The sequence below is a fragment of the Amblyomma maculatum genome, chromosome 3 (genome assembly GCF_055883805.1).
Source record: "Amblyomma maculatum isolate TAMU_Amacu chromosome 3, ASM5588380v1, whole genome shotgun sequence".
Classification (NCBI taxonomy): Eukaryota; Metazoa; Arthropoda; class Arachnida; order Ixodida; family Ixodidae; genus Amblyomma; species Amblyomma maculatum.
The window spans coordinates 125058917-125084056 of NC_139346.1; the positions used below are offsets into that span (position 1 = coordinate 125058917).

General features: G+C 46.9%; 1 protein-coding gene across 2 annotated transcripts in view; it reads left to right on the forward strand.

The window, feature by feature from the left end:
* The window catches only part of LOC146195950 (uncharacterized), a 94375-nt gene that overhangs the window by 14763 nt on the left and 54472 nt on the right, over nt 1-25140 (forward strand). For both annotated transcript variants that reach the window (XR_014706062.1, XM_084597975.1), the window contains exons 2-3: nt 7661-7758; nt 10675-10740. Coding sequence is in view for 1 of the 2 variants with exons in the window: in XM_084597975.1 (XP_084454101.1) it covers nt 7661-7758; nt 10675-10740 (164 nt within the window). In the remaining variant the exon portion in view is untranslated. The remainder of the gene's footprint in view (nt 1-7660; nt 7759-10674; nt 10741-25140) is intronic.

The following is a 25140-nucleotide window of genomic DNA, read 5'->3' on the forward strand; positions in this document are numbered from 1 at the left end:
GTAGCGATAGATATGGCCTAACTTCCGATCGGGAAGCAGAACTCAGGAGTAAAGACCGGAGCGAGAACAACTCGCAATGGAAAAGGCTCTATAGTAAACGGAAAAAGAGCCGAACTCGCGGGAGGAAGAAACGGCAGTGTCTAGTAAAAGGGAGAACTCGGTTACCTGAAAGTTGGAGAGGAACCGATACGTTCCAAGAAGGTGCATCCCGAGTGTGGAAATATAGGCGAAAGCATGCCTTGAGTTTGTGCGCTTGCATTTGAATAGCTGTGCGTTCCGGTGTTGTTGATTCCTAGGTGTATTCGACGGCAGTGTGTTGTCATGTTTGTGAATTTCATGGCACTGATGTATGAATTTTGTAATGTGTTATTGCAATTTGTGCAATGTGTGTGATTTGTCATTTGCCCCATATATTTGTGAGCGCATGCATGTGCGCGCGATGTTCGTGGTTGTGAATATTGTGGGACAATATTCTTTAAGGGAGGGGCAGTGTCACGAAATCGGCGCCCATTTTCATCAAGCCGGTACGGCGCGAGGCCCGCACGGCGTCGCGTGGAAGGCATGGAGAGCAAAGCCCCCTTCCCCGCGCGGGAGAGCGCGTAGCTTTGTACGCGTTGTTGTCACCCTCTTTCCCCTTGCCCGGGGAAGACGGTGGTTCATCGGCCTGGAATGCGCCAGAAAAATCGAGCATCTTCTATGGGACCTAGCCAATGACGACGCGCGGCTCGACGGGAGGAGAAGAGGGAGCTATAACCAGCGAAGCTATGTGTGTGTGCGCGCTAGCTTTGGCGCGTGTTAACAAACAGACGCGGCGCGCCCTATTTAAAGCGACCGCGCCGCTTGTTGAGTCAGTCAGTCAGTCAGTCAGTCAGTCAGTCAGTCAGTCAGTCATTCAGTTCGTCAGCGTTTTGCTACGTGATCGCCTGCGCTTCGGCTGGACTCCCGGGGATCACCCGCTGCTGGCAAGCCCACGGACTTTCAAGGGAGCGGCGCTCGTCTCGTATGGCGGCCACATCGTGACTCTTGAGGCGTCGGACTGCAACAGTGCCCGGTGAACAATTTGGTGTTTGTTTATGTAACTCTCTCGTGTTTGATCTATTGTAAAGCCTCTACGTTATTGGATACCTGTGTAATTGCATGCTTAGCGTTTGTATTCTGTGAAACCTCTCGTCTGTGTATTTCAAGTGATCTTGTGTATTCCTCTGTATCGTCTCTTGCTGTACATAAATTGTGTTTTGTTTGTTACTTCTGACTCCGATCCTTTCTCTGGTTTGAACCGCGACTGCTGGGCACCAAACGACCACCCCCTTCTGTCACTACAAGGTAGTTGAATTCCGGCTGAGCTTGCCACGCAGGTCGAGGACATCTCCTTTGCGACCGGAACAGCTACCCCCACTCACTCTAAGGGTGTCTGGGAGTGTGCGCACCGTTAAGGGCGCATCGTTAATAATACCCCCTTAATTATTAACGGGTGACAATAGCTAACCCGGTGAAATAACGCCTTAAGATCCATACATATGCAGAGCTGTGGCGTAATCTTCAAAGTTATCGAAACGTTCCAAAATAGTAATGTAGCGTCTATAGCTACGTTTCATTATATAAACAGTTCGACCTTTCAGTGCACAAGTTTGACACGACCGTGAAAATATTTATTAAGTATTTATAACCGATTACTTACAACCTTTGCAACACTTTGTGATCCACACGTTCGAGTGTTACTGGGCAGTAGGACTTAAGCAGTTTGACAGAGTCGTTGCTGTTTGGTACAAAAATCACATGCGTCTTTCGAATCGATGGTTGCGTTCGAAATGCCTGTACAACTGCACTCTGACAGCTTTATTAAAAGCTTCGCCCAATCTACCAAAACGAGTTGAATTTTCTGCACATTTTAAATCTTTCGATGCACACTAACGTCTCCATGTTTGCTTTCACAATATCATCGAGCCTAGGTGTCAGTGGCAAAGGGCCTTTTCGAATCTTACTTCCAATCGCCTTCTCTGGGTTACCAATGAGCGAAAAACGTCTTTATTCTGTATTCAGTTATTGCCCCGCTTTGCCCGAGAGCGTTACCGTAGGTGGGTCATTCCTTTGCGTCTTTACACCTTTGCCATTGACTGTGTTTTTCGCAATTATATATTTTCTTTCTTTCGTCGTCGCGCACCGTTTTTTTTTTTTTTTTTTTGTCGTAACGCTTGCTTGGTGGAGACGTCTTCGGAAAATAACCTTCCATCATTTCCGCGGATATAATTTCTTGTTTATGCTCTAAGTTCAAGCAAAACTCAAGCGCACCTTGCAATTCTTTTTCTTTGGTCCATTGACCTTCTTATAGCGAACCCAATCACTCAATAGTGCCTATCTTCAGCTCCTCTTATTGGTGCTCCAATAACGCAAGTACTGGTTCGGGCTTCGCTTCCAAAGTCCTCCTTACGCGTCGTTGTGCAGTATGTACAAAGTTTTCATACTGAATAAGGTTGTCATTAAGCTTCTTGAGGTGCCATACAGACCGCGACTTCTTTTTATTGAGTATGATGGTACACACCCTAACTGTGTGGTCAATAATCATTACATGCCCGGCCATAGCTGTTGTATAAAATGCTTAAGCTTAGCGGAACGACATGTTCTAAAGAGCCTTACCTGGGCGTCCCTCTTGCTGTGCGTGATTGAGGCGCACATCATTTCGACAAAATTTCAGAATGTCTTTCAAGTAACACACTTAGAACAATTTGTTTAAATGAACCAGCACTGCGGTAGCTCACCAGCTGTCCCTAACTCTGTCGGCTAATTGAAGTCTCCAAGAATGATGGCATTCCTATCACATTCCATATAGGCAGCGATCTACAAGAAAAAAAATGTATGAGTTCCTGCTCACTTTAGTTGGTACGAAGCATAATAGAAGGGCGCCTAAAGGAAGTAGTGTAGTGTTTATGACTAAGTAACATGCGTTGAATGTGCACGGAAGTTAGAGTAATAATCGTTAAAAAATAAATAGATATTCTTAGAAATAGTTTACAATTTGTGTAATGATACGACTGTAGGAAACGTGATCTCGCACCTACTTCTAATGAGAAGTAAAGCATGCAGATAATTTTAGTCTCCCCTTGCAGCCCATGATATATGTCTAATAGGTCGGGGCTATGATATCGCCTACACAAGTTGTTAATGAATGCAGTTTGTGAACCCCAGACTCAGCTCAAGTTTTCTCTTCTGCGAAGTACAAAAAAAGAGGTGAAGATCGCGGCGCCTATCGGTGCTCCGCGTTTTTCATTGAATTTCATCGCACTTTCCTCTGTCATTAGAGAAGAGAGCAGAAGTCACGTAATCACACACAACAAGGATGTCGTTTTCTACCGATGCACCAGCGCTATAAAAGCAATTGAGAGAGCATATGTGCCGCGCGGTTAAAATGTATCTGAAGATACACAGTGGCTCCTATAACTAACAGTTGCCCTACCGCATCTCGCGGTTTTGCCTTGCCTTTCAAGTTTGATTACCTACTTCGTCATGTCATGCGTGTCCTTACCCCTGCTTGAACTACAAGTTGAAAGTTCTGTCAACCGTCCGTTCCTGCAAGAGTAGCAGGAAATCAGTGGTAACGCTGCTCTGCATTCAGCAATGAGCGCATATCTCATAGGTACTTCTTCGTTGTAGCTGGCGTCTTGAGAGAGCACTTGACCAGACGTGCGCATTTTGGCCTCAGACAACCCGAGGATATCACCGAAACAAAGGCTAGTTCATGTGGTTTATTCTCATAGCAGGAGGAGGGTTGCAAAATGATTTTTTATACTGGTGCAGAGCCCCAGAAGTTCAGTACCTGCCGACATATAGCAAGGTCTATCATAGGCAAAACACACACATTGTACTCGCAAAATTCTGATTTCACACTCTTCGACTGCACTCGAACCGCATCTTAGCAATAGTTAATAAACGTGAGTATACTCTTAAGGAGGTTGTTGCCCCCCAGTACAACAGCGGGAACATCACGTTCTTTCACAGCTATTTAGAACGTAGCTGTACTCTACTCACTGCAACTCCCAAGCAAAAGTACGGCGCATTATGACCTTGAGCAGTCGGAGCTGAGGTGTGTGTGAGGTCAAGTAACATGATGCTCCGCTGATTAGGAGCGTCTGCGCACACTCGCCGTGCTTCTTCGTCGTGATACCACCTGACTAGGAGAAGTCTATAACATCTGCTTCTCCGGCACTTGATCCTCATCCTGGCCACACTATAGGCGCGTTGCGCGCTGTACGGCTCAAATTCTTGGCGTAGGCGTCAGGTTGCATGTGATGACCCAGACGATAAAGCTCGCTGTGAAGAAGTGCTTAAGAAGAAGCGGCCGACTTGGTTGACATTCTGCATCTCTCTCGAACTGTCTCTGCCCGAGCTCCGAGCACAAAAGGAGAATGCGATCCGCGTATGCCGAGCGAACCATTCCAACGTGATGCTCTACCTCACAGAAAAATGAGCAGCAAACGCGGCTACCGATAGTTTGTGCCTGCTAACCCCCACCAAACTCCAAACAGGAATTGTATACTCCCATATGAATGCTATTATCAGTGAAATGTAAACTTCTGACCTCTTATTCGGTTATCTATATGATAATGGTCTAATTGGCTACACTTCAAACTATTTGACGTTTTCTAATCGCTCAAAAATTAAATTGGTGATTGCGTTCCTGCATTAGCGATCATTTCTTTACAATAGCTTCTCAAGTCAAGTGGCGTAGTCGGCATGGCTCGGGGAAGTAGTGGTTTAATAGAAAAGCAATTTAGGCTTTATGGCGTGAATCCACCGTGTTTATTGTTGTATGGAATGAAGGAAGACGCAAATGGAATGAAGGAAGACGCAACAGCCACAAAGATGGTAGCATGGCTCTTAAGCGGCCCGTAATAGGTCTCGCGGAGAGCTGCGTACCCGACAAAGATGCGATACGAGAGGCAGGCGGACCATAGGACAATGCATTCGCCGGTTTGCGGCATTTGTCGGTGCAAATAGAATATAATCTAAAGTCAGCAAAACAGCAAACATTTTATTCCCTTTTAATTTTTGTCTGATCTGTCTCCGCCACACCATAAATACTCCAATGCCAGTATAATATTTCTTTCTTCTGTGGAAATTAGTTGAAAAAAGTTCGGAATTGTCACGATAATTAGTAATATATTGTTGCATTGCATGACTCATATTTTTATTGGAATGTTCATAACGATCAAAACCGGCTTATATTTCTTGCAAACCTGTGCGAATAGTGTCGCGCTAACCAATATTGCGACCAAATACATGCCTTCTGTACATGTTTGGCTGCTCTATTTCGTTTTTAATCTGCACTTATATTATTTCACTCTGTCTTCCCGTCTCTTAACATTCACGTTTGACTAGGCTCACTAAATATGCACTGACCTTATTTCATAATAATAATAATAATATTAATAATAATAATATTCTATACCGGCAATACAACCCCGCCTGAAGTGTTCTGCTGTTATGGTGATCCGAAAAGTGCCTTTGTGGATAAACACCGTTCTTCTGGGAAACGAGAGCAAGCTTATAAAAACACGGATTATTTCAGCTCTGAGAAAGAAACCGTGGGCTATTATTACCAGTGACGCGGCCTAGTCTCTCAAGATTTCTTTTCTTCCGAAAAGGAAAATATACACAGAAGACTGCTTACGTGACCTTTAAAATTCGCTTGCATCTCAGCAATTATCTATACGAATGGAGGTAAAGGCAATGCAAATGAAACAAGCGGGTTAATATTATGCGTCAACAAAACTGCTCGCTTAGTCATATGCTTCCGTTCCTGTCAGCAATTGCTCTGTAAGCTCAACCTGAACATCTTGGTGTAGACTGCGAGGCTGTGCCTGCAGGCACCCCTGTGCTGACCAGTGTTTTATTAGAAAATAAAGAAATGCTGCCTTTCACGAGCTGTCGAAAAACAGAACTGGAGGGGCTTCTTCGACAGATTATCACCTCAATGCTTCTTTTTTTTTTGCTCTGGGAAATATCGATGCTCCCTCTAATGAGTTGTGTGACGGCAAATGTATTTTGTCAACAAATCCTTTTAACCTTCCTTGCTTCTCTGATTAGCTACATTTATATTTTACACTGGTTTGCCGAAGTGGTTATTCAAACCATTTCTCTGTTCCGTCTGATTTCGTGCAGGACTGCGTACGTTGTTCTTTTTTTACGACTTTACATTAAACCATAGTCATGCGTTTCTGTCCCTTCTTTGGAAGCATGTCCTTCCTAATTTGTTATGAGCATTTTATTTCGCCTTCCCATCACTTCACTTCACTTCACTTCACTTCAATACCTTAAACACCCTCATTAGAGGGTATTACATAAGGGCCCATTAACTAATGGCCGCTTTTTCTGGGCGGATAATTAAGCCCTTCCGCTTTTTTTTTTTTTGCTTTCACAAGCCGTACGCGCTGCCATTCACTTATTGTAAGGGTTTCGCTCCTCTCCGCTTTTTATTGCATTTAATTATTATTCTAGTTCAATGTTTGCTTGTATCAGAAAGGTTCTACTCCAGTCCGACTGAATTTTTTTTTGTTCGCATTGACTGCGAGTTTCAACGTCTGCTTTCGGGCCACCTCAATAAGTGGTTGCTGGGATATCTCTGCTCGTACTGCCTTTTTAGGTGTTTTAATTCACCCTTTCCCCATAGAGCGCTTTGCCCATCCGTTAAAGTTTATGGTTTGTTTGCGATTGGTTGTATACACATTTTTGTATTGTTTCTATATGCTTCTGTGTCTTCGTCTGGAAAAGTAACATTTTCCTTAGAGTCATCCATGTTCGCAACTCTCGCTTCAGGGGTGATATTGCGCGATTTGTAAAAATGATATGTCGCATCCATACACTCCGTTGCATAAGACTCTCGACATCTAGCTATTAGCAAGACAATGTTGTGCTCAATAATCAGCAAATTAAAAATAATTAGGCAAATGAAACCAAGTGAGATGTCTAGCTCGCCGTTATATTTAAGTATCAAGCGCAATCAGTCTAGCTCTTAGAAAACATGCACGACTGTTGCTGGTTTTTACGCCACGGGTGATGATATTTCTTTAGGAGGAATTGTCTAGTGATGTAAACCACGGAGTAAATGAAACCGCTCTCGCAACAATACACTATTAACTCTCGCCAATAGCCCTCCTTCTAGGATCGTGTCAGTTCCTCACACATGATTCGCCAGCAGGAAATAATACCTACCTAAAACGTATGTTAGTGAGTCACCGTTACAAGCCCTATCAGAGAGGCAATGCGATGTCTGCTATCTGCCCGTAAATGAAAAGATTGGACTTTTAGCCAGCTGCAGGGAGAGTATGCCAATTCAGAGGATTCGTGAATCTACGAAGATAAAAGGGTGCCAAAACCCACCGTCTTCACTCCGTCTGCGACAAAATGCACCTTCGGGCGACGCTGCCAGAGTGTGTGAATATTAGTGTGAGGGTGTGAAAAATTACGGCAGTGATAAGCAGCTACACAAAAAGCGATATCACCAGATAAAGACAGTCTAAACCTAACCACTTTTAGACGCCAAAGACAAATGCTTCCTCTTTAGGTTATATTTTTTTAGAGATTCAATTTAAGACATTGCGATATGAGTCAATGCAGCAGGCCAGTTGAATAAATTTTTCTCTTCCCTGTTTTCTCTTACGTGGAGCGTTTTCATGGCAAGACAAGCAAAATATATCCGCTTACCTTCCATACGACATGCTGTTCGGACATCACAGTAAATCAACTACACCACCCCCAGAATCTGTAAGTATGCAGAAACTTTATGCCACGAGACCCTGAGTTTTATTTTATGAAGACAATAAAACTGGCTAATGTAAGGTGATGATTCATCTTGATGAACTTGGGAACACAACAGGGCTAAATCAGTTCGATGACAGTGAGGCAGACAGGAGCTTGAGACAGGCGACCACCAGGCGGCTTACAGGCTAGCATATCGTTACCTTAATTTGTTTACATACTTTAAGAGCTGGAAAGACAAAGGAGTCGTACTGAAGCTTGAGACAATATAAATTTCAGTCTCACAATGGCGTGATTAGATGATCAACGTTTGACTACAGATTTGCGCTTCAAAATGAATGATGAGCCTTGGCAATTAGACGAGAGACGTCCGGAGTACCACAGGGTATCCACAACCAGACATGAGAGCCGGGCGAGAGATTCAGGACACGTTTTCCTTCGTCTTTTCGTCTTATCGGGTTCGTTATAAGTATAGGCTATTTAGGGCGTTATAAGCTGTTTTGAGCGAACATACAATCTGGCGGCAATATTCGACGTTCCTGACCACTTGAAGAACAGTGGTGCGCTCAGAGCGCAATAGAAGTGTGTAAGCTGTCAAAATTAAGGGATGAGAAAAGGAGGTAATGAACTGCGTCGCAGTGTTGTAGACGGACTCTATAAGGTTAATGCAGGCCCCGCTTTCTTGACTCGAACCTGGTACGTATCCAGACATTTAACCACAGCGCAGGTAAAACGTCATTAGCCTGGCATCAGGAGATGGTAAATAGCCCAAGTCAGACGAATTAATTTGCTGTTGCGGAGTAGTGCTTCGACGATGTGAGATACGAATATGTGGCATCTGTCAAGGAACTATTGACAAGATACCACCGTGTCCAAGGATTAAACACCAATTAAAGAAGGATAAGCCCTCCTGAGCTTCCGTAGCTGCCGCAGCCGGTTGCGCGGTGACTTCTGATAGCTCACCCGGCGATCCAGGTGATGAACGACAACAATGACACATTGCATGCCAGAAGCGGTGTATAGAGAGGCCTATAAAAATATATACCAATTCAGCCAAAGCAGCGAGACCGACAAGATACCGCCTGCAATGCGCCAGCAGTAGGATGAGTATGTCTTGCGGTATTTGTAGTCGAGGCACGAGCAGATATATTTTAAAACAAAATTGTACGCATAAGTCACTCCAGTTGTACACGGGACGTAGACGCGGGTACGTAATGTATTCATGCGCACTTCACCAGATTTAGTACTGTATGCAGCACGGAAGGACGAGAACGCATTTCATTCCATCGGAATCGTGATCATAGTGATAAAGCAAGTAATCTCGCAGTTCCAAGTATAATTCTTGAGGGTACAGGGCTCATGACGGCATAACTGCCATTGGGTCCGAAAATAGTCGAAAAGAGCTTGAGTACAAGGATTCTGGCACTATTCAGAAGGCGGATCAGTTATGGTTGGAGTCGGGGCAGGCGTCTGTTTCACAGAGGCTGATAATATCGGCTTGTAGAGGGGATAGGATGAAGCATAAGCGTCCTGATGCATGCAGCCTAAGCCGTAGATGAGGTGTATCGTGCCAAGGAGTGAAAATTCTTTTAAAAAAAAAAGGCAACAAAAGGCGTTCAATTTCTAACCACATCAAAAGGACAGCCTACGAGTAGGGGGAAGCATTGTCTAGGGCCCACACAATGACTAGACATAATTTTAGTTGCATAGCGGATCGGCTCAGGTGTGCGGCTAGCATATGCAACTACATATTCGTTGATACCAGATGTGCGCTAGGGGAGCAGTGCACTACGAACAATGCCACTGACATCCGAGTCGAGCTAACCGGATAACCGAATTTAAATATGGCAGGCTCGTGACTACACATTGCAAGGTCTTGTAAGTGACGACACAGGAAAAGGACCAAGGTGGCGATCTGACACTGCTGCCAAGCAGCAGAGCCAACTGCGCTACGATCGATGCAAAGTACCAAATAAACCGCCTAGACAACGAGCAGCGCCATAGGAAGACGTGTAGTTGAGTATTAATTGACAGTCTGAGATATACAGGACTCCCTGTGATGCCTGTAAACTCTTGGAGGGCTGCATAAACCTTCTTTGAAGTAATTAGGGCTACTGGTCTTCAATTTAGTCTCATTCGTGGGCCGAAATACGGTACGGGCGCTGACGCAGAGAGGCATGCGTTCTGTTGTCATTATGGTGCTCGACAATCGGCGGCTCCCCAAAATAGGTTTTTGGTAAGGGAAATAAGCGCGGGATTCCTCAAAAGGCGAAAAACGTTCGCTCAGGTGGAGGAGGAGAGGTGCGAATAGGTGACGAAATCTGTCGATTGGCACTGGGTTTGGCTGCAGACATAGGTGGCCTGAAAGCATCGATGTCGAGCGGCGCCGATTCTGCAGTGAAGTCGAAGTTCAAAACAAAATAAAAGGATTGCGCGTTACCGACGCATTCGCCGCGGTGCAATAGCGACGAGGACTGAACCCGGGCTCGAAACTCGCAATTCAGTGAAGTCGACAGGTATCACGATGAGGGGAAGAAGGCAGCCTCATACAGTGGCGTGCAGAAAATTAAGAGATGGAGTGAAGACGACACTTGCGTCGCAGACACAGTCCTAGAAGAGAATCAAATTCACGGAAGAGCACGTATAAATATTGGTGCTGTCGACTACATGAACAGTAGCTCAAAGAAGCACTGAAGTCCAGCACCCCGCACGGGATGGGGCATGATAGCAATCTCCAATTGTATCTAAGCACATTTGTTGAATAAATTGGTGTGCGACAGGACTCCCCAGCTCAAGGTAATCGCATATGACTATTACGGTACAATAGGGCATAACAGAGGTCTTTCCATGTAGAGAGAATTGAAAATCTCTTGCGCAGCTATGTACCTGGCTTAATTATTTCGTTCTGTTTTTTTTCTCCAGCTGAAAATCTATGACGGATGTGTTCAAAGTAATAGAACGAATTTCTACAACGGAAAAGGCTGTTTGGTACGTATACATATATTCGGTAGCAAACGCTGGCGGCCCGCTTCGCAGTCTACTTCCGCTGAGTCAGAGTAATCAGAGGACTGCGCCTTGACTAGTGCAGTTTTCAATAGACAAGCTTGAGCAGGAAAATCATCTCTTTTCCTTGGAATGTATTCAAAGTACGTATGTCTGGTGCTTGCCTTTATGCCAAGAATGCATACCCGAGAACTATTATTCTACGTGATTTACACATCGCTCGATAAAATTAGGTCTACAGTAGTGCCGGATTCGATGTATAAAATGTCTGTTTGGGAAAATCTTAGGAGTTGCAACTAATGTACCGTTGACGTTCAAGCTCAAAGAATCATTTTCCGTCGTATATCCATTATATTTAGGCAACAAAAGAGGAAATAGCAATGGTGGATATTGCCAGTATGTGTGTCTCATAAATTCAAGCTAATAAGCTCTAAACGTTTTATCTCGCTAATTATTTTACTGGGTAGGATCGCATTCAAGAGACAGACGCAGGCACAGAAACAGACTCGCACACCACCGGCACAATCTTTCGCTTCTGCAGGCACCCTTCTATCCACCCACGCTAGCACCACGCTTCCCTCTCTTCCGCGCCGTTACATCTTTCCACCGGGGGGACAAGAAAGTCCAATGAATGTCTGAATTCAATTCATGTCGAAATTCGGGTAGTCGAGCCGGTGGGCAAGGCAGTCTCAAGTGATGCTGTCCCACAGCAATGGCTGCTTGCGCCAGGCTCAGGTGTACGAGTTTCACGCAGTGCTCACACCATTGCGCGAAGTTGATGACCTGGTCGAATTTGGACGCTTTGACCTCGTGCAGCTGGGCGATGATTTCCATGTCCGCATTTACCTACTTCGGTCACCGTGGACGCCATATCTCGCTCGAACTTTGGCTCCTTCAGCTGGTGCTTATCCCCCTTTTCACCATCCTTGGTCGACGAGGAGTCAACCTTGGTCTCCACTTTCATGGACTCATCTCTCTCCTCAAGCTCGCCGCTGCTGCCCTCCGCAGCCTTAGTCTTGTTCTTGGTCTCTCCTTCGACGCCTTTAATGTTCATTGTCTCTTTTCGGTCAGGCGTAAGCTTGGACTTCTGTACGTTTCGAGTTTGGTCTGTCTGCCCGGCAGCTTCATTGAGCGCCAGGTGTATGTCATCGCATGAAACTTTCCCTTTAACCATGAGGGCGAAGTCAAAACTCGTACCCTCAGCCTTCAACTTGAGCACCTCAAAGCGTTTGAAGGTTCGGTCAGCGAACACCTCTATGCCCAGCTGAGTGTTAGCTGCTGCCGGCGCTTCACATCCGCCACGGAAGAACCGTTCTTCTCCAGCGCGATATGGTAGCCCATACCACGCTGCAGCTGCTGCTTCATGAAACATTCTCGCAGCTCCCGCTCAAAGCACGCCAGCCATTCTGAGTAGGCCAGACCACCACCCAACTTGACTGGAGGTTACAATCGCCCCAACAGATCTCGTTCTTTGCGCTCACACTTTTCCAATAGTCTTTCTTCCAGAGTCTCCAGCTCCGTGCTCAACTGCTTAGCTTGGGCTTCAGCTTTTCATTCATATAGCGGCATAGCCTCTTCCACCTCTGATCTTGACGTGTAAGTCTCTGTTCTTGGCTCGTTTGTGGACCAATTCTTGAAGTAGCTCCTCCACAGCGGCCGCATGTGCCCGTTCACGCCGCTGCTTAGCCCCTTCAGCCTCCGCCTTCATGCGTGATAGCTCACTCATCTCATGATTGTTGGTCTCAACGTCCTCGGAAGGCGGGCACGTAACTCCCTGGCCACCTCAGAAGCATAGCGTTGGACAAAAAATTTATAGGCCTCCTGGTCGAGCCGCCACCGCAACTACGCGCACACGGCCTCCATGGTCTCTGCCTGCTCCTGGCTGAGCCAGGTGAACCTCCGCGCCCTGCCGATCACGCTCACAGGTCATCAGGTGGGAATGCTCCAGCTCTTCCTCTTGCGAACGCACCCGTTCACGCACCAGGGACCATGCCCGCTGTTGCTCTACCTCCAGCTGGTGCACCCGCCGTCGTAGCTGTGCCAACTTCTCCTCATTAAGCACCTGCTTGGCATTGACGCTCTTGTCCTGTTGGTGCACTTTCATCTTGCTTGACCTGCTCCCGCCTCAACTCCTTCACCCTGGCGACACGCAAGAACCTGCACTAGCGTTCAGCCTTAAGGTCTCGTTCACATTCGACTAGCTTCCTCCATAGGTGGGCATATTGGTCGGGGCTCCGCTTGCGCCAGTTGCCAGCCGCCTCGACGGTGAGACTGAAAACAGCGGGGAGCGAGTCCGGGTGCTAGAGACGGACCTAGCGCTGGACATTGAGATCCAGGACCGCGTCCACAAACGCTTCAGTCCCGACCAGGGCCACTGCGGTTGGTGGCGCACTCGGTATCGACTGCGACGTCAACCGCTGGACATCTGTGGCTAGGTCCTGGAAGCTTTCACCGGGCCTCTGCCAGTGAGCACACAGCAGCTGGAATTGTAGCTGGAGTTGCGCAGCTCGATCATCGGTCCCGTCTGGCGCACCGCGCTCAGCGGGGGCGACCGCCATCCCAATGCTGCCCCCAAAATGTTGCGGGGTAATATCACACTCAGGAAACAGGTGCAGTCACAGAGGCAGACGCATACACTACCGGCTTCATCGTTCTCTTCTGCGCGTAACCTCCTATCCACTGCTTGTCCAGCGCTGCAGCACCGCGCTTCCTTCTCTCTCAGACAATTACAATATCTAGCGTATAATACACCTTGGCTTTACTCTAAGAATTTACCGCAGCTATGTAGCTTGGCTTTCTAATAAGTTGAAGCTGAGTGCTGTTTAATACATTTTCTGGAAACGTCAAACTCAATCTTCAGGGAACTATCCTGCACCAAGCTATCAGCCTGAGAGCACACTTTCTACACTGTTTATTACTAAAGCCTTTCTTGCCTTATAAGTGGCATGGATATGAACTGTGGACAGATCGCGCCACTAGAACATGCTATCATAGCTTGTAGGTATGCACTGTCGATTATTATTTTCTTAAAATCGTGGCCACGCCAGAAACAAACAATCCACCTTACATGTCTGAGCCGAACGCGCTAACCCAAAGCCGATGTCATGCGAACGTGTCCTTGATTCCTTTTTTCTGGCGTACGGACGGTAGAGGGCGTTGATGGGGAGAAAAACCCATAAACAAAATAACACAAAACTTAGATTGAATACATAAAAAGGGAAAGGAAGATATAGAAAAGGATGACGCGTCAAGTACATCAACAGCGGTAGCAATACTCAGGCGTTCGCTTTTATCTACAGCAGGTTCTCCCATGCTCTCAATGTTTTTGGCTACGTAATGAATAAATGCAATTGCTATATTGATAATAAGGTAGCAGTGAAATATTCGTCGATAGGAATCAAATAGAGAAAACGTTGTTGTTTATTCCTATGCACAGCTGCACAACAAAACGCAATTACAGCCTTTTATTCCTGAGAGGGTAGCAATTATTCAGTTATATTTCCTTAGTGGACGCGGGCAGCTTGCACTGCGGGAAGCTTTCGACAGCTCTTAGCGTCTTACCTTTTGAAATAGAGGTCGTCGACGCCGCTGTTTTAGAGGAGAGAAAGAAAAGAGGCGCCGGATATTTGGTAAACGCGGGGCAAGCTAAGGAGCGGGCAACTCGAAAGCGCACTCTTCGTGTACGCGAAAGGAATTGACAGTGCAATGCGGCATAAGCGTTAGGCAATCATTACTCGGCTCAATGACACGGGGAATTTTATGTTTCAGAACAATCACTGAATGTTCAGTTTTATGCCTTTCATACACAAAAGCATGGGAAATAGGCTGCTTCAAGTGCCTACGTGAGGCAGATAGTGTGAAAAAAATTACGGTAATGTCTCGTGCCTTCTAGGAATTCACCAGCATATGCAGTGTTGTTCAAACCAGTGTTCGAATGTATAAACTTGGCACGTAGTCATTCTGAATACGGACCACAAAGGGGAAGAAACGAGGAAAAAGCTTTGAAACCGATTTGAGAAGTATTCGCCGAATGTGATTTCAATTTACCAGAAGCCCTGAAGAAAATTGTATGTAAAATTTGCAATCTCTATACTTGATGTTAATATGAGATGAAACATTATGGCTAAGAAAGAGTCCATTAGGAATTGAATAAAGCACAACCAGTTATAGTGCGAAATACAAGTCAAACTTCAATAGTCAAAGAAGAGATCAGAGTGGTTCAGAAAAAAGTGTATTATTTAGAGTAGGCTGGATCTCCTAAGCTACAAGGAGACTCTCCTGGTGAAATGAGAGAGGCGCTTCTAACACATACCGGCGGGCGATCTTGCGCTTACACAAGTGCGACAGTGTAGTGCATATGGTGGCACGTCATGTTATGTTTCGCCTATGCGCGACGGTTCAGTGTGTTAACTTAATGTTCCTTCCTCCTGTGTGCAATTGTACATCGAAAAAAGACTGCAAAAAACTTTAATAGAGCAATGAAAACACATCTCCTGTTCTGCTCTATTCAATTCGCAATCATTCTCGTTTTTCGCGCATGTGGAAAGTCTGGCATGAGTCCCTAAGGCTTTAATGCCACTGTGTCACGCTGACATTGTAACGTCGTGCATGGCGTCATAACCACTTAGTAATGGGTAAAAAAATGTTACCTAAAAATAACATACGTCGTAAACTTATATTGCAACCAGAGGCGAACCGTGTCATTCATCTTTCTTGGCCGCTTCTTTCAAGGGGTAGAGACACCAAATTACAAGGTTGTGCAACGCTTGTCATGCGCTTCCTTTGTGTTTGAAGATAATCTCACGTATTAGACTGAAGGGAGGTTTAAATCATATTTGAATCCTTTTTTGAAATTAGTAAAAATGCTAGCTGTTGCATTGCGGACCATCGCTAGAGCATTGACTGTGATGTAGCTTCACTGAAAAAACCATAATCAAGTACTTGTAACGTCGTTGAACAGTTTTCTGACATAAGAGTCGATGCTGCTCCTCAGCTCGTTTCAGCTGTTCTATTGCACCCGTAGCTTTCTAAGAGCTCTAACACATTAACAGCACGACTCACTGTATCCAAAATTATGCTTCATAGCAATATTCAAAATTGTAGCGAAGCAGCGGTCGACATCGGCACTGCTACCAGCAACAAGTCGTCGGGAAGCGTGTTGGCGACAGCTGTTCACAGGCGACAATGGGTTGTTTCCGAATATTTCGTGTTGACGCAGCGTGAAACGATCGCTAAAACGACGCAAACATCATGTTTATGGATGCAATTGACCAACTCTTTCTGCTGTGTGGCTCCACCGTGAGAGCATATGACGGAGTCACACTGCAAACAGAGCAGACGATGCGCCTACTCGTTGGCGTCACCATTATTTTGGCTCACGTGATATTTTGATGTTATGTCTTCTGCTTTTTGACATCAAGTTAAAAACCTGGCAACTGCGAACCGAACCTGCAGCGTACTACTAATTTGATAATTAGTTATGTAAGGCGATTTTAGGCTTCTATCACCGTGCTCTATGCTTACAGTATCGCTACGCACTATTTTCAACACAAAAGTGCTGCACAAACATTTCGTCTCCCTACCCTTTTAAACCAAGTCATCTAACTTTGTATCGCACGTACTAAACAACCGCTAGCCCTGGTCGCCTTCTTCATAAGTCGTCTGATAGCTAACACTCACCCATGACTGCGATACTTTGTGCTGACGGACGCATTCGCTTTGGTAGACGTGGTTCTAACAACTATTTGAACTGCTCTCAGTTATCGCTGTGGGACAGAGAGGGACGTCAGCCTTCCGCAATCCCAGCTTATGTCTGGAAAGTTCTGCCATACCGCGCATTTTAAGCTGGAAACCTTTTCGACTCTTGCTTGGCATCAACGGAAAAAATCAGCAGAAATTATTATCAGGAAACGTCCTTCACACTCATCTCGGATCGTAATTCTTGTCTACCTTAAGGATGAAAGCAGCGACTAGAATGACGCTGCGGTTACATATGACAATGGGGTTAATAACGATGACGTTACTGTGTAATTATTTGGTGATATTGAGGCTAACTGCTGCGACAGTGACGATGGTGATAGTAGGGAACGCGATTACGATGCATATACTGATATGGAATTTGGACATAAGTTTTGATATGTAACTTTGCCTTGGCGATGGGGAATTGTTACCCAAAAAAGCTTCCGCAAGTGCTCTAGCAGAATTAAGTAAGTACCCCTTCAGTCCCTTATTTTTTTAGATTTCTTTCCACAAGGCAAATCGTTGCATGTTATTCTTACTGCCCATTCCACATCCCTAATCATCTCGAACATCTCTCCTGTTGCCACTGCATTTCTACCAGCCGAATTGTCGTCAAGCAGTCGATGAGGCCTGTATCTTTGAGGCGTTACAATTGAATTCCGGCTTGAAGATGTGGTTGTATCCCAGGGGAAAAACAACTGGTTCTGTAGTCTCTTTTGCTCGCTAACAATGTAGGTACATCATGTCGCTTCATTATCGTTGTGTTAACGGGGACAGCAGCGGTGACAGTGACGACGCTGATAATGAAAGTAGTCCTCTAAATTGGCCTAGTTCCGCACTTTCCCTCTTAAGCAGACGTTCGCACCCTTTGAAACTTTTGCCCGCAAATGGTAATAAGCTCACGCTAATTGGTGCGCTAAGCGGCTAAGTGTAGCTTGATTTCAACTAGATGATATAAAAAAAAGCATTTTGTTTTGCAAAATCTATCCAAAATTATAATAGGCACACTTGCGTATTTTCTCAAGGGTCAATAACTGAAGGTGCGTGAAAGTATTTCCAGCACTTTTTAAGGGCAGCCGGGCGGTGCAAAAAGGCTGAAAAACCTCACGAGGATGATGATGTTAGCGTTTGCAGAGCAAATACGGATGCTACAGAAACAAAATTGGAATACAGGGAGGAATACACGGAGGTGACATTATCCGGCTGGGATGTTCACTGCGGTTACATATCATACACGGATTCCCAACTGAATGTAACAAAGATTTTAATAAAACAGGACTATGAAAACAACATTGGAGTGTTGACTATCGCATGGCCTAATGTGCAATAATGTTTTTTTCTTTCAAGTGATTAGTGAGGATAATTTGGCGAGATTTTATTTTTTGCTTGAGGATTATTATTTAAGAAGTCGGATAAGTTTAAGACATATCTCTCCTTTTCATAGTATTGTATACTATTCATGCAGATTTATGTCTAAGGAAATAAAGAACACACCCACGTGTCCACACGATGAACCCTACCATATTCTAAAGAAATACTGAAATCCTGGACGACGAGAGCGATGAGGAAAAGGAGCCTTTCTGCTTATCTTGGACGGGCTCTTAGAGGCTCAAGCAGCACAACTATTACATACCAGCATTTAATTTGATAGCGTCACTCTTATGGCCCGGCAAATAAACTTCGTTGTACAAATGATACTATGGTGAAAGGAGTTCAGATAGGCATTTTCTAAACAATCTAATACAGTTACGATAGTTTCTTCCTAAATTATTAAAGAAAAGTTGCGCAAATAGCACGCAGTTATTGCTTTGCAGAAAACAAAATGTCGTGCTGGTTTAAGGTGCCCTTGTACCAATAATATTAACAACATTATATGGAATAAAACCGAAGAGTTTGCCTTTGTAAACAGTAAAGTCTTATTTTAAAATTAAAGCATGGAGCTTCTAAATTTCAAAATGGTTTTAACAAGTTCTCCTGACGACAGGTGGGAGCCGACTAAGGGCACACCTCCCGCGCCAGTTTTCTAGTTCTTTCTTAGTGCGTCCACTCATTGTAGCCTTCTAAGGCCCACCTTATGCAGGAATGACTGGGCGGGGTATGGCGCCGCCATGGCTTATTTTCCTTTATTATTTTTCAGCGCTGGTCTGCTCTCAAATGAAAGAGAGAGAGGAGTGCAATTTGTGATTACCGATATTTCCCCCGCATTTTAACCTAGGTTATACATTCTTGTGTTGCGGAGAAGACTTATGAGATACCTATAACCCGTATGCATTTTCAATTTTCAGTAAATAGCTTTTTATAACGTTGTTTATTGCCTCAGGGCATAAAGCATTATGCGAAAAGAAAACAAAGCTTGTGATAATTGAAAGAAAAATGGTTGGCGTATCTCGTAAAGTCAAGAAGGAACGATGATGTGGCCCCTGCGTCCAAACATTATAAGATGACGGTTTGTTTGGGGAAAGACCCACTGCTGCCCGGTGCCGAATTGTCCCAGGTACAGAAGGGGTTCCTTTCTGGTGGGAAGAAGGATGGTATCATCAATACTGAGGAACCGAAGCATTGAGGAGGGTATCGCCGGAGGCGAGCTGCAGAATCTGCAGATATCTATGTACTGAGTAGTTCCCATGGTATTCACAAAATTTGTATTTATTTATTTATTTTTATTTACTTATTTTTTTTTATTTTATTTATTTATTCATACTGTCGGAATAGGCCAAGAAAGGAGATGCATTTTGCGAGTATAGATATTATTAGCACTTTCTGCACATAATATACAACATAAACAAGGAAATGGAAAACCTCCTTGAACACCTACAAACTGGAATTGTTTGTAGGATGCGAGCTGCCAGACGATGCATATTGTCGCAGATTACTGAGCTGCGACTGACGCGTCGGAGTAGTCGTGTTATTGTAACAGCGTAGGTCTGGTTGAGAGTTTTGGTTCAAGCAAGCAAAGCAACGGCAGCCACACACCGAAGCACGCCTTGGACGGTAACCAGCTCGGTGCATTAAGATGAAGGATTTTCTACGAATGAGAAATCGGGCTGTCTTATTAAGAGCAGGCTTCCAGGGACAGTAAAGTGCAGTTGTCGTTTCGCATGCCTCAACTACGGCATCAAAAGTGTTGCAGAATTTTAGGAACGCAGGACGGCCTACGCTGGTCTAGTGCCCTGCGCCAATGAAGAATAAGCGCGGCGTATGCGCGTGGAGCTACTGCGCGACAAATCACGAAAAGAATCGCCGTTGCTTGTCGCGCTTCTACGGGTCTCTTGCATTCATTTCTGGATTTATCGGGGCAAACCCGGCGCTCCGCTACATATTTTGCTTGCTGCAGTGGGATGTCGCTCACTCTCGCCGAGTGCGGTGCGCCAAACGAGAACGACGGTCGAGCTTCACTACCCCGGCTCCAATACCAGCGCCTGTGTGCTCGTAGGCAGAGGCTCGAGAAAAGCTTCAGGACCCCGCCGCAGATGTCCAGCGGTTGTCATCGCAGTCGCTGGCGGGTGTGTTACAAAACTCCGTGGCCCCGGTCAGCATTGAAGCCTTTGTGGACGCGATCCTGCATCTCGCGGTACAGCGGCAGGTCGGTCTCCGCAACTCTGATTCGATCACGGCCTTTTTGAGCCTCGCTGTCCAGGCGACTGGTAAGTACTGCAAGCAGGACCCCAACCAAGAAGTCCACTTACGGAGGCGAGCGGCCAAGCGGGAGCATGATCTGGTGACTGAGTGCCAGCGCCCGCTCTCTCAAGACGCAAAAATGAAGGAGTAGAGGCAGGAGGTGCAACAGCACTTGAGCAAGGTGCAGCAACAGAAGAACTTCAAAGCCAAGCAGAAGCTTGCTGAGGAGCAGTAGGCACGGCTGCGGCGGTTGGGCACCAGCTGGGGATGGAACTACAGCGGGCATGGGCTTCGGTGCGTGGACGAGCGTGTTCGTGAGAGGATGAGCTGGAGCGCTCCCACCGGGAGACCCTAGACAGGAAGGACCGGAGGCGGCGGCTCGCCTCGCTTATGCCCAGGGGCCGGCCGAGATCCTGGAAGTTGTGTGCGCGCACCTGTGGCAGCTCAACCAGGAGGCCAATAAATTGGCGGCTCAATGCTACACCTGCGAGGACATAGTGAAGGAAATGAGCAAGACCCATCAGGTAGAGCTGGAGGCAGAGCGGACACAGCGCCGCCGCAGTCCTGACGTTCTGGAGCGGCTTGTAAGGAGAAGACTCACCTGGCTAAGGAGTTACGTGCCCACCTGTCAGAGGTCGTCGAGGCCCACAGCCATGAGGGAAGTAAGCTATCACGCAAAAAGAAGGAAGCCGAGGGGGCCAAGCAGCGGCTTGAAAAGGCACATGCGGCTATTGTGGGGGAGATGCGTCTCGAGCTCGACGACCAACGGGCCGAGAACAGACATACACCTGAAACGAAGAGGGGAAAAAGTCCATGTAGGCACGAAAAGACGACGCACAAGCAAAGGAGGTGGGCACGGATTTGGATACCCTGAAGATTAGGTATGGGTAGGAAATTCACCGGCAGGAGGAAAGGTTGTTGGCCGAGTGTGAGCGCAGGAAACGCGAGATGCTGCAGAGTTTGTAACTGCGGTTGAGGTCGATGGTGTTCTGGCCTACTCGGTGTGGCTGGTATGTGTTTACAGGGAGCTGCGAGAAAGGCTCAAGAAGGAAGTGCTGCAGTGCTGAGCGGCTGCAGTTGGGTAGCGCCCGCAGCCGCTCACTGAGACCAACGTTCGGCGGGACAGGGATGCATCTGGAGATTTAGGCGTCCAAAATTTGCGGTGCTCCAATTGAAGGCTGGGATAACAGTATTGGTTTTCGCCCCGATGATTGTAGGAGTGGGATCTGCTCACATATACATGGCGCTCAGTGGATGCGCCGGACTGACAGGACCAAATCCGAACCTACACAAGCACAAGTTTGCATTTGAGCTATAGAAGCCAAATAAAACTAAAGGGGCATACGGAAAGAACAAAAACGACATCACGATGGATGAGGGCAGGAGCGCCGAGGATGAATCCTTGCTGAGCTAGAAGGGTAAACAGGAGAATGGGAACAACCCTAAGAAGGCAAGGTTCGTGCCCGACATGACGCCCATGCGGTCCGAAGTGGAAGGTCAGGCAGGGTGCAATTGTCAAGCCGGACTTGTGCACCAAAAACCCGTCCAATATTGGCCAGGTGACCAGCAACTCCCGCTAAGTGCTCATTCTTTTCTAGGCGCCGTGGTGGGAGAATGCATGAAGCTGAAATCGCAATACGCCCGCGCGCCCAGCACGTTGCAACGCTGGGACCTAGAGATGCTGTTGGGCTAGCTGGAGGCCGTCGAGGAGAAACTACACCTGCGCGCAATGGCTATGCCATGTTGCACTGCAGTGAGCGGCCACTGTAGTGGAACGGCATCACTTGAGGCTGCCATGCCCACCGGCTGGCCTACCCAGATTCGAGCCTACAGTACCCCGCTTCCTCCTTTCTTTCCCCTCCCTCAGACGGAAAGATGTTACAGGAATTTTAGGCACGGCGTGCGGCCTACGCCGGTCTGGTACCCTGCGCCGACGAAGAGGAGCGAAGGGGGTGTGGAGAGCGATAGCGCGACACAGCACGGAAAGAATTACCGCTTCCGTTTATGCTTCTTCGGGTAGCTTGCGTCCTTACCTTGATTGCTCTGGGTGGGTCTGCAGTCCGGGTACAATATATATATATATATATATATATATATTGTATGCCTTGCGTGGATCTTCTTTCATTTGCTCATGCCATTATTTTCTTCTTTCATTTGTACATACCATCATCATCGTCACGCGACGCCGGCTCCGGCACGCACCTGGGTTCGTGATCGGATTAAAACGCTAGACAAGGCTTCGCTGTCCTTGCCGTCACGACCTCGCCGTCTCGGCCTAGCCTTCTTTCACAAGTGGTGGAGGTGAAATTGGATCCCCTTGGAGCCTTGGGTCCTGCCTCTCGCTGTAGCTACGTTCCGGTCGCCGTTTGGCAACTGCCACCTTCGCTATGCCTACCGAGAGTACCCCGAACCAGCCGGTCCCTCTAACTCGGCTACACGATCCCCTCCGACTGTTCCCACATGACAGCGCGACCCGCCGCTGTTCGCTGGTCGTCGCAATGAAGACGTCGATGACTGGCTCCACACCTATGAACGCTGCAGCGCCTACAGCCGGTGGGACGATGCTCTGAAATTTCTCAATGTTTCTTTCTACCTAATTGAGGTCGCCAGAAACTGGTTTGTCAATCGCGAGCCCCTCACCACTAACTGGACCACATTCAAACAGCAGTTCCGCCAATACTTCGCCGACCCGGCACTTTGGACTGAGATCGCGAAAACCAAGCTCCCTTCCCGCCTTCAAGGTCCTGATGAGTCATATGCGTCTTACATGGAGGCCATACCTACACTTTGCCGGCGTATTAGTCCCACCATGCCGGAACCTGAATGAGTACACTACGTCTTGAAAGGAATCAATTCTATGGAACACCCTAGTTGGCCAGAATCCTTCAACTATATATTGCATTATTACGACCTGCCAACGCATCGACCAGCCGCAGTCCTCTCGATTGCAGCCCGGCATCGCTACTGGCCCGACCTATGCTGTTCCTTCGATCTGCGAGCACTGATTCGAGCCATCATCCGCGAGGAGCACCAAGCCCTCAAGCCTGTCTGTCGACACGGGTACGATCATTCTTCCGTAACTTCTAATGATGCCGGTCTCCGCAGTATCATTAAAGAAGAGCTGGCTACAATCACCTAATCTATGGCATCCGATCCTCCTGCACACAGCTCAGTACAGACTTATGCGCGCGTTGCAGCATCCCCCCCTCCTTTGGTTCCCCCACCCCGACCGGCACCAACTTACAATCACGTCAATGCAATAGCTACGGCTCAACCTGCACCACCCTATTGCGCACCTTGGCGCCCCTCCCGACCAGTTTGCTATTACTGTGGCATTAAAGGACATATATCCCGCTTCTGTCATCGCCGCCTTCAGAACGAGCGCCGTGGTTACGACACCTTCGAAAGTGACATTCCTTCAAAGTCCTATTATCAACGCCGGTTTATTCCAAGCCCACCTCGACGATCCTCCCCACCTGCAGAATCCTCTTCTGAGATTCGTGGGACCCGTGTATCCCGACGCCGGTCCTCATCCCCATACTGCCGCTCAGTTTCCCCTCTCAGAGCCGCAATAACTCTCCCTGTCTGCCATCCGGAAAACTTAGCGTTGCAGTTTTCGGAGGTCGAACTGCACTCTTCGAACTTACTAAAATTCCGCCTGATAGCCCGCATAATGTCATTTCTGTTCTCGCTGAAGGATTACTGGTCGAAGCGTTGATTGATACAGGGGCTGCAATTTATGTCATTCACGCTGACTTGTGCTACCGTTTGCGAAACGTGACCACATCATATGATGGGTTTGAACTCCGTGGAAACATTGACGTCCCTTTGCGCCCTTTAGCAAAGTGCACTCTACGGGTTAGTATTGACGGCGTCCGCCATCATGTGCAGTTTGCAGTGCTCTTACCTTGTGGGCTGCTGATGATTTTTGAAGGATTTTTTGTGAACCGCTTCGGCGTTAAATTTTGTGGCGACCATGTTATTCATATGACAGACAGCGATTTTTCATCTGAAGTTTCTGAACGACATCATCCCCTCGTTGCCGCCACTGATACTGTTTTGCCTCCTCAGTGCGAAAAACTACTTACCGTTCTTTCTGACATCACAGACGGGGACGTACTCATCGCACCATCTTGTCATCTTTCACGTGGCATCGCCTTCCCGTCTAGTCTTGTCAGGTTCTGCAATGGCTCAGTTACAGTAGCGGCCACTAACACTTCACGTGAATCCCTCGGGCTCCCCTAAAAAACTTCTCTCCCTTGCATGGTGGATGTTCAACCTCTGTACTTGACGGTGCTCACCGCCCCTCTGCCTCAGCACCGTGTTTCGCCAGAAGTCTCTCTTTCTGTTCTCACAAATGCTATTAATCCTACCCTCACGCCGAACCAACGCCAAGAACTGCTGACATTGCTTCAACACCACCAAGCCATTTTTGATGCCACGTTTCCCCACCACTGGCACGGACTAGTGTTGCGCACCATCTCATCATTAATAAAGGTAACTCTATCGTTCGCCGACGGCCTTATCGGGTTTCCCTCTCTGAACGAAAATTAACTGAAGAAAATGTAAATGTCATGCTCCAACGCAATATTGTTCATCCCTCAACAAGCCTATGGTCCTCCCCAGTAGTGTTAGTTAAAAAAAAGACGGCTTGGTACGCTTTTGTGTTGACTCAACAAAATTACCCACAAAGATGTATACCCGATGCCAAGACTTGATGACGCCCTTGACTCTCTCCAAGGCGCCGAATATTTCTCTGCTTTGGACCTCCGCTCAGGTTTTTGGCAAATACCTATGCACGAGGGCAATAAAGAACAAACCGCTTTCGCAACTCCCGGTGGCCGTCACGAATTACATGTTATGCCTTTCGGACTTTGTAACGCAGCAGCGACATTTAAAAGAATGATCGATACTGTGATCCGTGGCCTAAAGTGGAGAACCTGTTTATGTTACTTGGGCGACATTGTTATCTTTTCGTCAACTTTTAACGACCATCTCACGCACTTGAATGAGGTCCTTATGTGTCTC